The sequence below is a fragment of the Toxotes jaculatrix genome, chromosome 5 (genome assembly GCF_017976425.1).
Source record: "Toxotes jaculatrix isolate fToxJac2 chromosome 5, fToxJac2.pri, whole genome shotgun sequence".
Lineage (NCBI taxonomy): Eukaryota > Metazoa > Chordata > Actinopteri > Toxotidae > Toxotes > Toxotes jaculatrix.
Window position 1 is genome coordinate 16,172,945 of NC_054398.1, and position 13,127 is coordinate 16,186,071.

General features: G+C 44.1%; 1 protein-coding gene across 3 annotated transcripts in view; it reads left to right on the forward strand.

The window, feature by feature from the left end:
• The window catches only part of otud7a (OTU deubiquitinase 7A), a 37,974-nt gene that overhangs the window by 19,772 nt on the left and 5,075 nt on the right, over nt 1-13,127 (forward strand). For all 3 annotated transcript variants that reach the window (XM_041039131.1, XM_041039133.1, XM_041039132.1), the window contains 7 exons: nt 1,536-1,721; nt 1,814-2,032; nt 4,133-4,234; nt 4,812-4,939; nt 5,620-5,732; nt 7,151-7,278; nt 7,370-7,519. In XM_041039131.1, the coding sequence (XP_040895065.1) occupies nt 1,536-1,721; nt 1,814-2,032; nt 4,133-4,234; nt 4,812-4,939; nt 5,620-5,732; nt 7,151-7,278; nt 7,370-7,519 (1,026 nt within the window). The remainder of the gene's footprint in view (nt 1-1,535; nt 1,722-1,813; nt 2,033-4,132; nt 4,235-4,811; nt 4,940-5,619; nt 5,733-7,150; nt 7,279-7,369; nt 7,520-13,127) is intronic.

The following is a 13,127-nucleotide window of genomic DNA, read 5'->3' on the forward strand; positions in this document are numbered from 1 at the left end:
TTTTGTCGGTGTGTGTACATAATGCAGCCGCTGTCTGGTCTGATAAAAGAATTAAAGTGTTGAGTGTCTGTCTCTTCCTCCCACTCAGTCATTTTTTGTTCTGATTCTGCCTTGGCACAAAGCCACAGGGGCATACGTGTGACACTGACAGACACCAAACAAGACACTGCACTCAGACAAGACAGACATGGGCCCAGATGCCCTATTTCAGTATCATGCCTGCTGCTTTGTTCTGATGCTAGGTTAGCTCACCAGACCTGCATCAGTCAGCTGCTCCGTTAACCTCTGGTCTGAGTCTGGGTGACGTGAGGGGACGGATAAACCGACACAGAGACGACAGAGAAATATGACAGCACCACATGAGGTGCTTCCCTCTAGAGGCAGCTACGCCGTAATAGCAGGCTAATGTGGAGGCATTCAAAGACCATGCATTAGGTGCTGAGTGGCTGTGTAGCTGGACCTTAAGTTGTGTTCCTGGATTTATGGAGTTCAAGGCGCCCGAGATCCATACAGTGGAATCATTTTTGCATTGATTGACATGAGAGATGGTGATTAGTGGTGCCATGTTTCATGTTCAGACTGCTGAGAATAATCATGTCTGGAAGTCAGGGGAAGTGAGGACAACTTCCTCCAGGTCTCTTACACAGGGAGTCCATTAATGGCCCCTGTTTCACAAACATGCTCAGGTTACATGGAGACAGACACTCAGCCCCCTGAACGGTTTTGAAGTTGAAGGCATTTATGTGAGTTTTATGAAGACTGTTTTGCAGATAGCTCCTGTGGAATCGTGAGAAGGCACGCTGAGATATAATAAGACTGAGGCTTGACTTGTGTCTCTTAAACCTGGGAGGGATTTCTGTTCAAGAGACAGTACCCAGAGGAGACAAGTGTGTCTCTGTGTGGGTCCCTCCTGCACATCAGGATATTGCTGTCACTCTGTTAAAGGATCTGTCTCCCCTCACTATCTTCATTTTTTTGTGGCACCAACCAACCTCAACCTCTAGATATTCACCTTATAGTGCAGCATGTTTTACTGAGACAAAATCACTGTACGGCATTGTTCCATATGGGCAATATGTATCATTATTATGGGAGTTCATTGTGTAAATATTTGAGAGATCTGGGAATATACCGGTGTTTAATTAAAATATTGAAAAAGACAGTAAACCAAAAATCAGATAATCAGAAACACCCAGCGCATTGATTGTTTTTATCAAACAAGGAATTTGGCTTACCTGCAGGATTTTTACCCCAATCTCTCTTTATACTTTCTGCTTATCTGTAGGATTTTCTCAGTTTTTCTTCACAAGATGATCCTGTTTACTGTAAACTACAGCGAACAGTGTCGTATTGCACCAGGAATACAGCAACTTTTTGCGTGGGAACGTAACATTGGGTGAAAATTGAATTTAACACCCCCCCAGTCGATAATAAACTTATGACTGCCAACATTTATCCTGGATATTCATTATCATTATCATTATCACTTTTAGTGTCTGTGAACTATCAGCCAGACCTTTGTTTGTGTCCTGCAGGTAAAAACTGGGACCTCAGTGCTGCTCTAAATGATTACGAGGAGCTCAGGCAGGTCCACACTGCCAACCTGCCGCAGGTCTTCAATGAGGGCCGCTACTACAAGCAGCCAGAGACACGTGACACGCCCACCCATGTCAGCAAGATCGACAGGCCGTGTGCACAGAAGCAGGAGGACAATGCACAAGGTAGCAGGGCCACCTCAACACAATGTTACAGCCTTTTCCTTTGTCTCTGCTTGCTTCCCACTCATCCGTTCTTCCCTCTTTTCCCTTTGTAGAGAAGCGTCTGTCCCGCGGGATCTCCCACGCCAGCTCTGCTATCGTCTCCCTGGCGCGGCTGCAGGTGGCCAGTGAGTGTACCAACGAGCAGTTCCCTCTTGAGATGCCCATCTACACATTCCAGCTACCAGACCTCAGCGTGTACAGCGAGGATTTCAGGAGCTTCATAGAGAGAGACCTGATAGAGCAGTCCACCATGATGGCTCTGGAGCAGGCTGGTGAGTACTGCGCGATATAATATGATATAATCCATTCAATTATAGTACTCTCCTCCTACTGATAAGAGATATGTAACAGAATCTTGTGCACTTCACTCCATTCTCTATTTAGATTACACTGAAAAGCAGAAGGCCAACAATGCAGCAGCAGCAACGAGAAGTGAAAGTCAGTTATGTAGACAGAGAAGTAGAAGGTGATACTGAGATACTGAGACAGAGCAGATGAGACTAGCAAGATGACAACAACTAATTCAAAGCATCCTCGGTCCCAAAGGGATTCATCTCTCAGCTGAAGCTTTGAAATAATGAAGAGAAACTAGTTAGTGAAGTTCCAAATCTTCCAGCCGAATTCCCCACACAGAGACTGCAGAGATCGTAAAGCCTTTCTCACCTAATTCTGTTCCAGATCTGAGCATAGTCAGCCAAGAGGAACGTTGGGTCAGTTAACCATTAACACATTAATAAGAGAGAGGCTGTCTTAATAGTCTTATAGATACATTTCTGACAGTGACTCAGTCCCAGCTGGAATATGTGTACCTTAAGAAAAGGTAAAATTCTTAGGCAAGATAGTCCACGTGCACTGCCTATGGATCATTCTGGAATGTAACGCCACTAAACACACTGGGACGGGTTAGCAGTCCATCCTTCCAGACAATTAACTTCAATATGCAAAGTGAAAAACTGAAGTCAACAACTGCAAAGTGACAGGAAATGCAAAGACATCTGCATTTTGAGCCTATCTAGACTGAAGGGTAAATCATTCAGAGCCTCTTCTGTGTTTACTGTTGTTGAATAAATGATGCAGTCAGATGAGCCCAGGCTCAGAGCAGTGAGGCTGCCTGCAGTAAAGCAGTGTGCAGTGCCCTGGGCTGTGAAGCCGTCGTTTCTCCCTCGGGGACGTGGGCAGGGCGGTGATGGAGCAGAAACTGGAGATACAGTAAAAGTCAGACTGAGGAGGAATATATTCACAGTGTATTTTCTGGGTGGGGGTGGGGGGGTGGAGGTATTGCTGGGTAATTTAGGGACAGTGCCAGCATATGGCCTGTGCTAATCATTGCCTTCAAAGTTCAGCTATCGAGGCTAATTATGCTTGTCGGCTAATTGTACTCAATGGGCTGTTACTGGTACCTGCTCCAGTACTTGACTGAGAGACATCAAGTTACATTTAAATAGCGAGGTTCATGTGCACAATTGAAGGCCTCTGTTAAGTATCTGTGACACTGTTGTTTTTTTTTTTCAATCTGATAGAAGGAGACACAATTTTAATATCACTTAACAGGCAGGAAAGTAGCAATTTTGCAGTCTTTCTACAAGATTTACACAGACATCTCACGTCTAAAGAAAAAAATAAAATAGTGATATAATCTGAAAATGACATGAATTCCTTAGATGTAACACTTCACCAAAATAGATGCTCTGATAACACCATCTGAGCTGCCCGTTCACTTAGCCGTCCTTACATCTACACCCACACACGTATCACATGTAAATTTGACTTGCTGTTAGCTTAGTGACGGACAGTTTTTTCTTTAGTTATTGTGACTGCCTTTTTCCCAACCTATGGGTCCTGTTAGATTTTTGAGCAATTTATTCCATGGACTAAATGAACCTTTCTCAAAAAAATTTTTCACCAGTCACAAAAGCGTAGGTGGTATTGTTTTCACCTTGTGAGTCTGTGTATGTATGTATGTGTGTGTGTGTGTCATCATGGCAAAATGTGGTATTAGAGACACCCACTGTAGCAGGAAAAACCACAGAGGTGGTTTTGACTAATTTGGCAGGTATTTATGTACCTGACTGTGGACACATTTTGTCGCTGCAATAGGTGTGTAGTTCAGATAAAAATGAAGGATGACGTTACAGCTGGGTTAGGAATCAATGGTGAGACATTGTATTGGACCATACAAATAAAATGGACTCTGAAAGCTTATCACCAGTCTTTTTTGTGTTTCAGTTTGAGCACATTAAGACAAAACGAAATTGAAAATAGATTGATGCGAAATACGATGGGTGTGTTTGCTCCTCTCTGTTTCGCGGTTTTGTACAGAATTTATTTATTTATTATATTGTGTGTGTATGTGTGTGTGTGTGTATATGCAGGTCGTCTGAACTGGTGGTCCACCATGTGCACCAGCTGTAAGAAGCTGCTTCCTCTGGCCACCACAGGGGACGGGAACTGCCTTCTGCATGCTGCCTCTTTAGGTGAGCTACTCATGTACACTTCAGTAATGTTTAATACATACTATAACCATAATTTCCTATATAATCTCTTGAAAACAGCTTTAAACATCATGCTTGGCGTAGAACAACTGCGATTTGGTGTCACAGCTGTCTAATAACAGTGTCAGTGCTGCGACACAGCTGCTGAATCCAGAGAAATGAGTGAGAAAGGAGGAGAGATGAAATAAGCAAGGAGGGAGGTAACTGACCTATACATTGCAGGAAACTGTAAGCTGCAGAGTTTGCAGGGTGGTTCAGGGAATGACAGAATATTCAGGTCTTGTGCTGAAGGAGACGGTTGACTCCCCAGTGTGAGGACTGCTGGAGCAGCAGAGGGTTAGAGGCACCAGAGCTAATGTAATCTGCACTGACAGTCAGACAACTAAGGCCCTTTGATGAGTGATGAAAGACGTTTTTAGTTAAAGAGCTGAGGTCATCTCAGAATGATTTATCAACATAACTGTGTGGCTTGGTACAGTTCAACTATATACGATGGCAATGTTCTTTTTGTCCTCAATCTTAACATGCAGTAACTCTGTTGTTTGTCTGTGTTGTTCAGGGATGTGGGGCTTCCATGACAGAGACCTGATGCTGAGGAAATCCCTGTACACCATGATGAAGAGCGGAGCGGAGAGAGACGCTCTGAAGAGGAGGTGGAGGTGGCAGCAAACCCAACAGAACAAGGAGGTTGGGAGAGTGTCCATCACAGCACACTGCGCCGCCTAAATGCATCACATCCTCTTTCACTAATGACACATTAATATATCCAGGGATGAGCCACTCATAACCTCTGTTAATAAGCGCTGATTTTAGCTTCCTTGCTGGGCTGCACATTTGGATTTTTACTGCAAGGAGTGTGTGTACAATGTGTACATTAGTAGCAGTGCTGCTAATACTGTCAAATCCTCTGCACTTCCTGTCCCCTTCTCTTGATGTTCATGGATTAAAGTGTTTTCCAATCTATTAGAAAAATTGTGTCACCAAGGATGGCTCAGGCAAAGAAGTAGTACAGATGCTCATGTTTTAAAAATGCCTGGGGCGTTCTGGTGGCCTAGTGATTTAAGACACTACTGATGTAAATGCAGCGTCCCAGTTTGAATCTGGGCAGGGACCTTTGTTTCATGTCATCCACCTTTCTCTAATTACCCACATTTCCTGTCATCCTCTTCTGTTAAACCATCCTTTAACAGTTACAATATGGAAGTTACAAAAAAAATGCCCACATGTGCAGATGCATAAAGCTTCAGGAGATATCCTTGTAAGATGCAGATGGAAATAGTGAAAATGAATAACAATAGGAATTGTGTGGGTGAGCACCAGCATGTGCTTATCAGAATTTCTATGTGTGTGTGTGTGTGTGTTTGCAGTCAGGGCTGGTGTACACTGAGGAGGAGTGGGAGAGAGAGTGGAACGAGCTGCTGAAGTTGGCCTCCAGTGAGCCTCGCACTCACCTCAGCAAAAACGGCAACACCAGTGGAGGGTAAGCTGTTTGACTCACATACTATTACAGATTTATCCCAGAAAAAAAAAAGCCTGCAAGCATACACACTCTGGACCTCCCAAGACACAACACGTATTACATTCCTTTAACCAGAATCCAGCAGTGTTTGCTCTGTAATCATTGTATAAGATGGAGAACAGAATGAAACAGAGCAGCAGTGCAAGTTGTGCAGCTTTCATCCCACATCGCACATTACAACTCTCCTGCTGTGTTTTAATGCCTTGTGCGCTGAAACGCTGCAGGATGCCCACATTGAAAACAAAAGTGACCTTCTCGCTAAGATGGATTTGTCAGGGAAACTGTTCCCACTCGGACTGTTGCTCTCTCAAATTGCTTCTTTCATTTAATAACATTGGTGAAGCTCACATGTGAGACTGTGCCATCTACTGGCTGCCTTTAGTATTAATTATTTCTTCCGGAACAGCCTCCCCTGAGCTGGGGTTACTTTCAGTTGGTGCAGGTGATGTGATTCACACATACGCACACCCCGCCCGGTTTATAAACAAGTGTAAGAGTGGGTTTTCTCAGGCTACAGAGGCAGATTGGAAACTAACTCTGGTTTCCTCCTCCTACGCACAGAAACCTTGTGGTTTTCTCTGTTTCCATTTTCACTGAAAAAAACACGAACATTGTCATATACTCGCTAGGTATAGCAGCTGAAGTGGTGAAGGAAAAAAATAGCTATGACGAACAGAGGACCACATAAAATCCGCCCACTTTAGATGCATTTAACTACAATAAATGTACATACACATGTACATTTTCTTTTTACATTTTTACATTCACTGTATTTTCTCAGCATCCACTTGTCCACCACAAAGCTTTCTATCACCAAAATATCCCATTAAAGAGCATAATTTACTCATTTTGTCTGGTGGTTTTAACCTCTCATTGAGTTTGACTGTAATACAGTAATCAGGTTAGGGATGTTTGATGGTCCCAGTGTGAGATGAGCCCCTAAATAGGATGAGTGGGATTCACATATTAAGAGGCTCTTTATTAGAGTAAATTTGGCAGCGTGGCTGTTTGTGTGGCTGACAACTTAATTGTTGCACATCCTCTGGTTCCCTGGTGGTTGCATGCCTGAGAGCTCTACCACTGCTTTTTCTCTCCATCTCTCCCTGCTTCCCTCCCTCGTTTCTGTCCCTCCTGCTCTCTTTCATTCAAACCCGTGTATGAACCGATAGATCTTTGTACACTGTTGTCCTGCAACCAGAAGGCCAAATGGATCCAAGTGGATCCGATTAGATTACGCAGGCTCATGATTAGCACATACATTTACAATTTTGACTGCAGATGTTTTTTTCTATTAGTCAGTACCAGTTCAGGAAATTGTCAGGAGTATTATCCCACGATCCATCAGTATTACATGTGTTTTATTTTTTCTTCTTCTTCAGTGTGGATAACTCTGAGGATCCGGTGTACGAGAGTCTGGAGGAGTTCCATGTGTTTGTGCTGGCTCACGTGTTACGCAGGCCAATTGTAGTGGTGGCTGACACGATGCTCAGAGACTCAGGAGGAGAAGGTAGACTGATTGTATCTTGTAACAATCCTCTACAATACACTAGGCTAAGCAACGGACTGACACTAAATCCAGTGCTGTAACTGAATTCCAGCATTTGCTCCCATCCCGTTTGGAGGGCTCTATCTGCCCCTGGAGGTGCCTCCAAGCCGCTGTCACTGCTCCCCTCTTGTCCTGGCCTACGATCAGGCTCACTTTTCCGCACTGGTGTCCATGGAGCAGAGAGACCAGCAGCGAGAGCAAGGTAAGCAACCATACACTGTTACAAAACCACTTACATACTCTCACTCTTAACAGAAAAAAGCTGGGAACATTCGCAGGCTTGAATTCTGGGATATTAACCTTTACTTGACCTCCTGTTTTCTAAAAATCCAAAGTTGCACTTGCTGTAATGTGGGATAGTTAGGCCATCTTCACTTTTAACTTAGAAGATCTTAGCAAGATTGAAGGCGAGTGGTCTGCCTGTCCTGCTAGAGGTGAATAATGTATAAGACAGCAGTCTAATTACGTGTGATCCATTATTAAAACTGGCCAGTTGGCAGCAGGAACCAGGGAGTGGCCAACACAGAGGAAAAATGAACAGCAGGGTCCTTCTTCTGACTTACTGAGCATTTTCCAAATGATTCAGGCCTGTATGTTATTGTAAGTCTACATTTTTCCCTCTGGGGCCACTGTCAGTTGAATGTAGTTTGTCACAGTATGCGTGTCTGTTTATGCCAGTAGTGTTCCATCAGGACAAGCAAGGAAAGTACTGCTTGACCAGTTAAAACTAAAATAGACATCGGTTAGTAGATGCAGTAACTTGAAGCTAGATTGACTTTAACCGTTACATCAATCATTTCTGACCGTTTTTTGGGCGTGTCCCGTTGACAAAGGTTGGGGCTTGTTAATCAGAGGAGGGAGCAGCCTTTTTTTTTGGGGGGGGGGGGCATTTGTTCCTGTGCATTATGGAAAACCCTGGGGTCTTTGACGGGTGACCAGCTATAGCTAGCTACAAACAAGTGTGCTTGTCAAGCTGCCCTTGATTCAGCTTCCACTGTTCTGAGATCAGTTATGATATTGCATCCATTATTATACAATTACTTCAACAGTCTTTTCTTCCTAAGAATTAACAGGTATCAGTAGCAAGTAAACAAGCAAATTACACTGTGATTTGTCATCTCAAATCAGTATCAGTTGTCTTACTAATCACCTTGGTCAGCGTGTGATAACGAGGAATTAGGGTTGAGGCCCATTGAAGCAGGAAAATATAGGATTGTATTTGCATTGTCACGGGAGTGTGTCATTTCCAGTTAAGGGTAAATATTAAGTAAGGTCATAAAGATGACCTTAGAAGTGATTTTTAGGTATTTTCCCTCTGTACTGCACATTTAATATGTTTGCTGTCAGTTCAAATGAATAATGCTAATACTTGTTCAGCCTGGAATGTATGCAGAAAGGTGAAGATGTCGGGGCAGAGTGCAGCCACATGCAAGAGAGAGATTCTCAGCACAGGAAGGACAGAAAGCACACACTCATGAGACATGAGAACTTAAGAGAGATTTGCTGTTAGTACTGACATGGAAAAAGTATGTTTTCATCAGTTGACCACTATGGGGTGTAGTTGGTTCTTCAGCTCTGCTTGCTTATCTGCAAAAGTCACCACATGTCACTGCTTTGTGCCTCATTCACAGGAATTTGTGATATGGTGCTGTGCAGAGCATACTGATTGTGTTATGTTGTGGCGAGAGAGTGTTGATTTTCCGTTGTACTGAGTGACTCTTGTTTTTGTCTTGTTTTGCCCGTGTAGACGCCAGTGCTCCCACTCCGGATGCATTGCTTATTTTCGAGGTCAGAGTAATCCTCACATGGAGGTCCTCTAATTGACAAATAGAGTAGATCTCCTTGACAACCAGTCTTAGTAGTCACGGCACTCTTCTGTATCTGACTCAGTGGGTGGAACTCACTTGTCATTTTGCGTGGGCAGCTGGCCAACTCCGTTTCTGTCTCTTTTTCTCACCCTCAAATACAGATACACTTACGCAAAGTGTTTCTTTCTTCCTCTCTCTGTGTTCCTTCTCCTTCACTCCCTGTCTCTGTTGTGCTTTTCTGAGTGTGTAAGGTCCTATTCTCAGCCTATAAACACAAACCTAGTTATTAAGTCAGGGTATGACCACTGCAGACTAGCAGACAGACATGATTACTAACCTGCCATTCCTGCCCTGAAGTCAGCCCCTTTAGTACCAGCAGCACATCAAAGCCAGCCTACTCCACAGCCCATAACTATTCAGCACTCCTACTTTTAGGTGGGTGTTTTAGTGTGGCAGAGGGGGTTCTCTTTTTGTCCACCAGATGGTGCATATGTCCAAAGAACCCGCTGTATCTTTATCACAACACCACTGCATGACTGTACTTTTTTATTCTGGTACACTGTGTCCTAAGATAGGGTCAGAGTGCGTTTTGTCTGCAGTCTGTCTCCAGGATGTTATGAAAACACTTGAACGCTTGGCTTGTTGTGTTTGTATGTCATGTGATTAATCACATTACGCAGTAGTCATACAAATTTGGTCTGGCTCTGGTAATGTTTTTGTGCATTTTTATGTATTTAAGAAGTATAGGTTTTATGTTTTGTATGATATTATGTTTTTTTATTATTTTTTTTTATTATAGAACTGGGTGATGTTCTTATCATTTGTAAATTTCAAGAAAAGCACAATGCTGCCATGCTGGCTCATGTCTGAACAGATGCCAGGCAGGGAAGCAGAGGGTCAGACAGACCTAATCTTCCACTGCCAATTAGGGCAGAGTAGCCCCAGCCGGCCCCTAAGCCCTCACCACATCACCACATATGGGCAAGGTCCCGAGCTACTAGGGCCCCAACAAACCAACCCTCTCTCCTGACAGTCAGGCCACTGTGTGGACGTCTCAGGTGGTGGGCTGCTCTCAGTTTCCCCCAGCACAGCGAAGAGCATCCGAGGGGCCGTTGGCCCTGTGTGTGTTCAGGTGCCAGAGGCTGGGTTAGAATACTGGCTCTTTCTTCAGCCCTCTGTATGGAAGATTATAGTGGAGTCCCTCCCAGTAACCTGATTCTAAATCACACTGACACATCATGCTTACTGCCCCTTTTATGGCCTGCTTGCATGGCTGCTGGGGCTGTATTGATGGTGGATGGTGAAAAAACAACAAGGGAGTGGTGACTGAAGTCAGGGTATTTGCTAAGGATCTAAACTTTCTTTTCAATTCTGTTGTTTTTTTTTTTTCTGGGCATATCCCAAAAGAGCAAGTGGTTTTTGGGTAAAACAGTCAGGTGAACCCAGAGTCTTGCACATGGGTTTGTTTTCTGTCAGCCCACTTACTGCTCACCTGCTGTGTGATAATGACTGGCTCCTCAGTAGATGCCGCCGGCCATGTCTTTTTATCAGCTTGTTTGTGCTCCTGTGGTTAAACGACGTACGAGTGGAACTGGCCCTCTGGAAAACTCTGGAGTTATTTCAAGCTCTGGTCCCAATACCAAAACACTTCCAGGTTTTCTTTGGCATCCCATCACCAACCCTCTGACACCCATGTGAACGAAGTAAATGGTCATCTTTTACACAAAGACCACCTACAAAACAGCATGGTGCCAGCAGCTCTGGCAAGGTTTCACTTTTCTATCTATTAAAGACGCCCTGTGTATTACTCACTATGCATTTGGTGTAATTAAATCAACGTGGCAATCAGAATTTAAATTTTATTTGTTGTGGTTTTATGTGTTACTTCAAATGTGATTCTCTTGTAATTACCACCATGGTTCCGCTGTTAAAATTGGTGTCAAAAAAGCTTAGGCTTGTTTATATGCATGACTGCTGTTTACTCTGGTGAATTGGGCTCTTTAAATCTGCAGCTGTGCAGAGTGACCAAAGTCAGGAATTCAAATTTGTGCATTTTCCAGACAGTACAAATTGTTCTTGAATCGTAAAACAGAGGAAACATTGGCTCAGTGTTCCTGCTGTGAATCTAAGCTTGTAATGGGTGACTTTGTTCTGGGAAGGGAATAAAAGAGGAGGGAGAGTTCACTCTCAATCCACTCTCATGACACATGGCATGATACACTTGAGGTGCTCATTTTGCACAAACTAAAAAAAAGGCAAAGCAAAAGATATTTATGTCCAGTCAAATCATGGGAATAAATGCTTCGAAGGGTTATCTACCTAATTTCCAACAGCTGTTTCCTCACAGGTTACACCCAAGTTTCCTCCCCCTTCTCTCTGACCGTATCCCCACATAATCAAAGATGCAAACTGAGCAAGGCGAGGCAGGATAGCAGCTATGTTGCTGAGTACACAGCATGCATACCACAGAGGGCTACAGTATGATGTCATCCATGCATAAGCTATGGGAATCAGTCATTCAAGGACAACAAAACAAGGCAGGCCAACGAGACCAACCGGGATAGTAAATACATTACAGCACGCTTTAGCCCCCGAGAGCTCAATTGGCAGTGTTGAACTTCTGAATCTGGACCAGGCCCAAGTGGGAACAACAGCACACACAGCACTTTGGAATGGGGAGAAAGGAGGACAGCTGCATCGTGGGAGCCTGGACGCCACCTCACAGACCTCCGTTGCCTGCTGCATGACCTGAGTGGGAACTGAGTGGGAGCTGGTTCACTGTCTTCACTCTCTCTGTGTGTTTGTGTGTGTGTGTGTTAGTGATGATGACTGAATTTTCCTGGGCATGAATCTTCTAGGAAAGACTGTTCTTTAGGAAAACCTCTTTTTCCCCCTCCCTGTTTTCAATGCTGCCATTAGTGTTTGACTCTGTGACTTCAGGTATTAGTCATTTCTTTATATTTTTTTTTTTAGGTTGATGGTATAAAATCCATTCTAATTGGCCAGTATGACGCAAAGGCAAGCTTGACATTTTAGGACAGATTTCTGGACAAGCCTAGTTTGTCAGCAGTGCTGTTAGTGGTATGTTTACTCAGCTGACGGAATTTGTTTGCTTAGCGACTGATGGTGTCAGATACAAATAAGTAATCATGTTAACAGAGCTAAATGTGCTAGCGTGGGTGGGGCTGCGCTAATTCTGTTTCAAGAACTGAAAACATCATCACAATGCATGTAGCACCAGTATTTTGGCACTTGCAAAGTCCTTCATCGTGTACTTTGCACCTAAGCAGAGGCACCCAGAAAGAGACACAAGGGGGCTCACAGAGTGAGGATTTGACCTGCAGTTTCATCCGGGACACAGGAGGGGCAGTTGCTGCTGGTGTCAGAGTCTCTGTGAAGCCTGCAGAGCAGAGCAGCCTATTGGCAGTGGAAGAATTGATGAGGCAGGGAGGAGATTGTATCTTCCATCTGGGGCTGACAGTGAAGGCTGGAATGTCCTCGGCCTGAACAGCCTGCCTCTCTCTGCTGTCATGTGGACAACAGCCCCTACACTAGGTAGCCTGAGGAGAGCTGTCATGTGGACCAGTGGGGTCTAGTTAGTCCTCCTTGCACTCTTGTTTTGAAAGGCAGCCATGCACTCACACACACACACAAACACGTACACGCCTGCACTGCTCACTCACTGAAAGCACGCCTCCCACGAGAGGAAGCCCGGGTGGGTGTCTGTTTTATGTTCTGTGTCCAGTGATTAGTGTTGAAAATATCTTCCTGCTTGTAAGTAGCTGATCATATCAGCGGAGGATGAATGAAATTATTTCAGCACTCCTGCTCTTATCCTGTACTGCTGGGTCTGATTGCACTCTATTACTAAACCAAACCATCACGTACAACCCTGATTAGCTGCAGAACCACTCGGTTCAATATAAATCTAAGCAACAGTCTCACCGTGCCAAATTTAGATTAATATTTCCCTTATTGTTAGCTTAGGGATAGTTCCAGTTT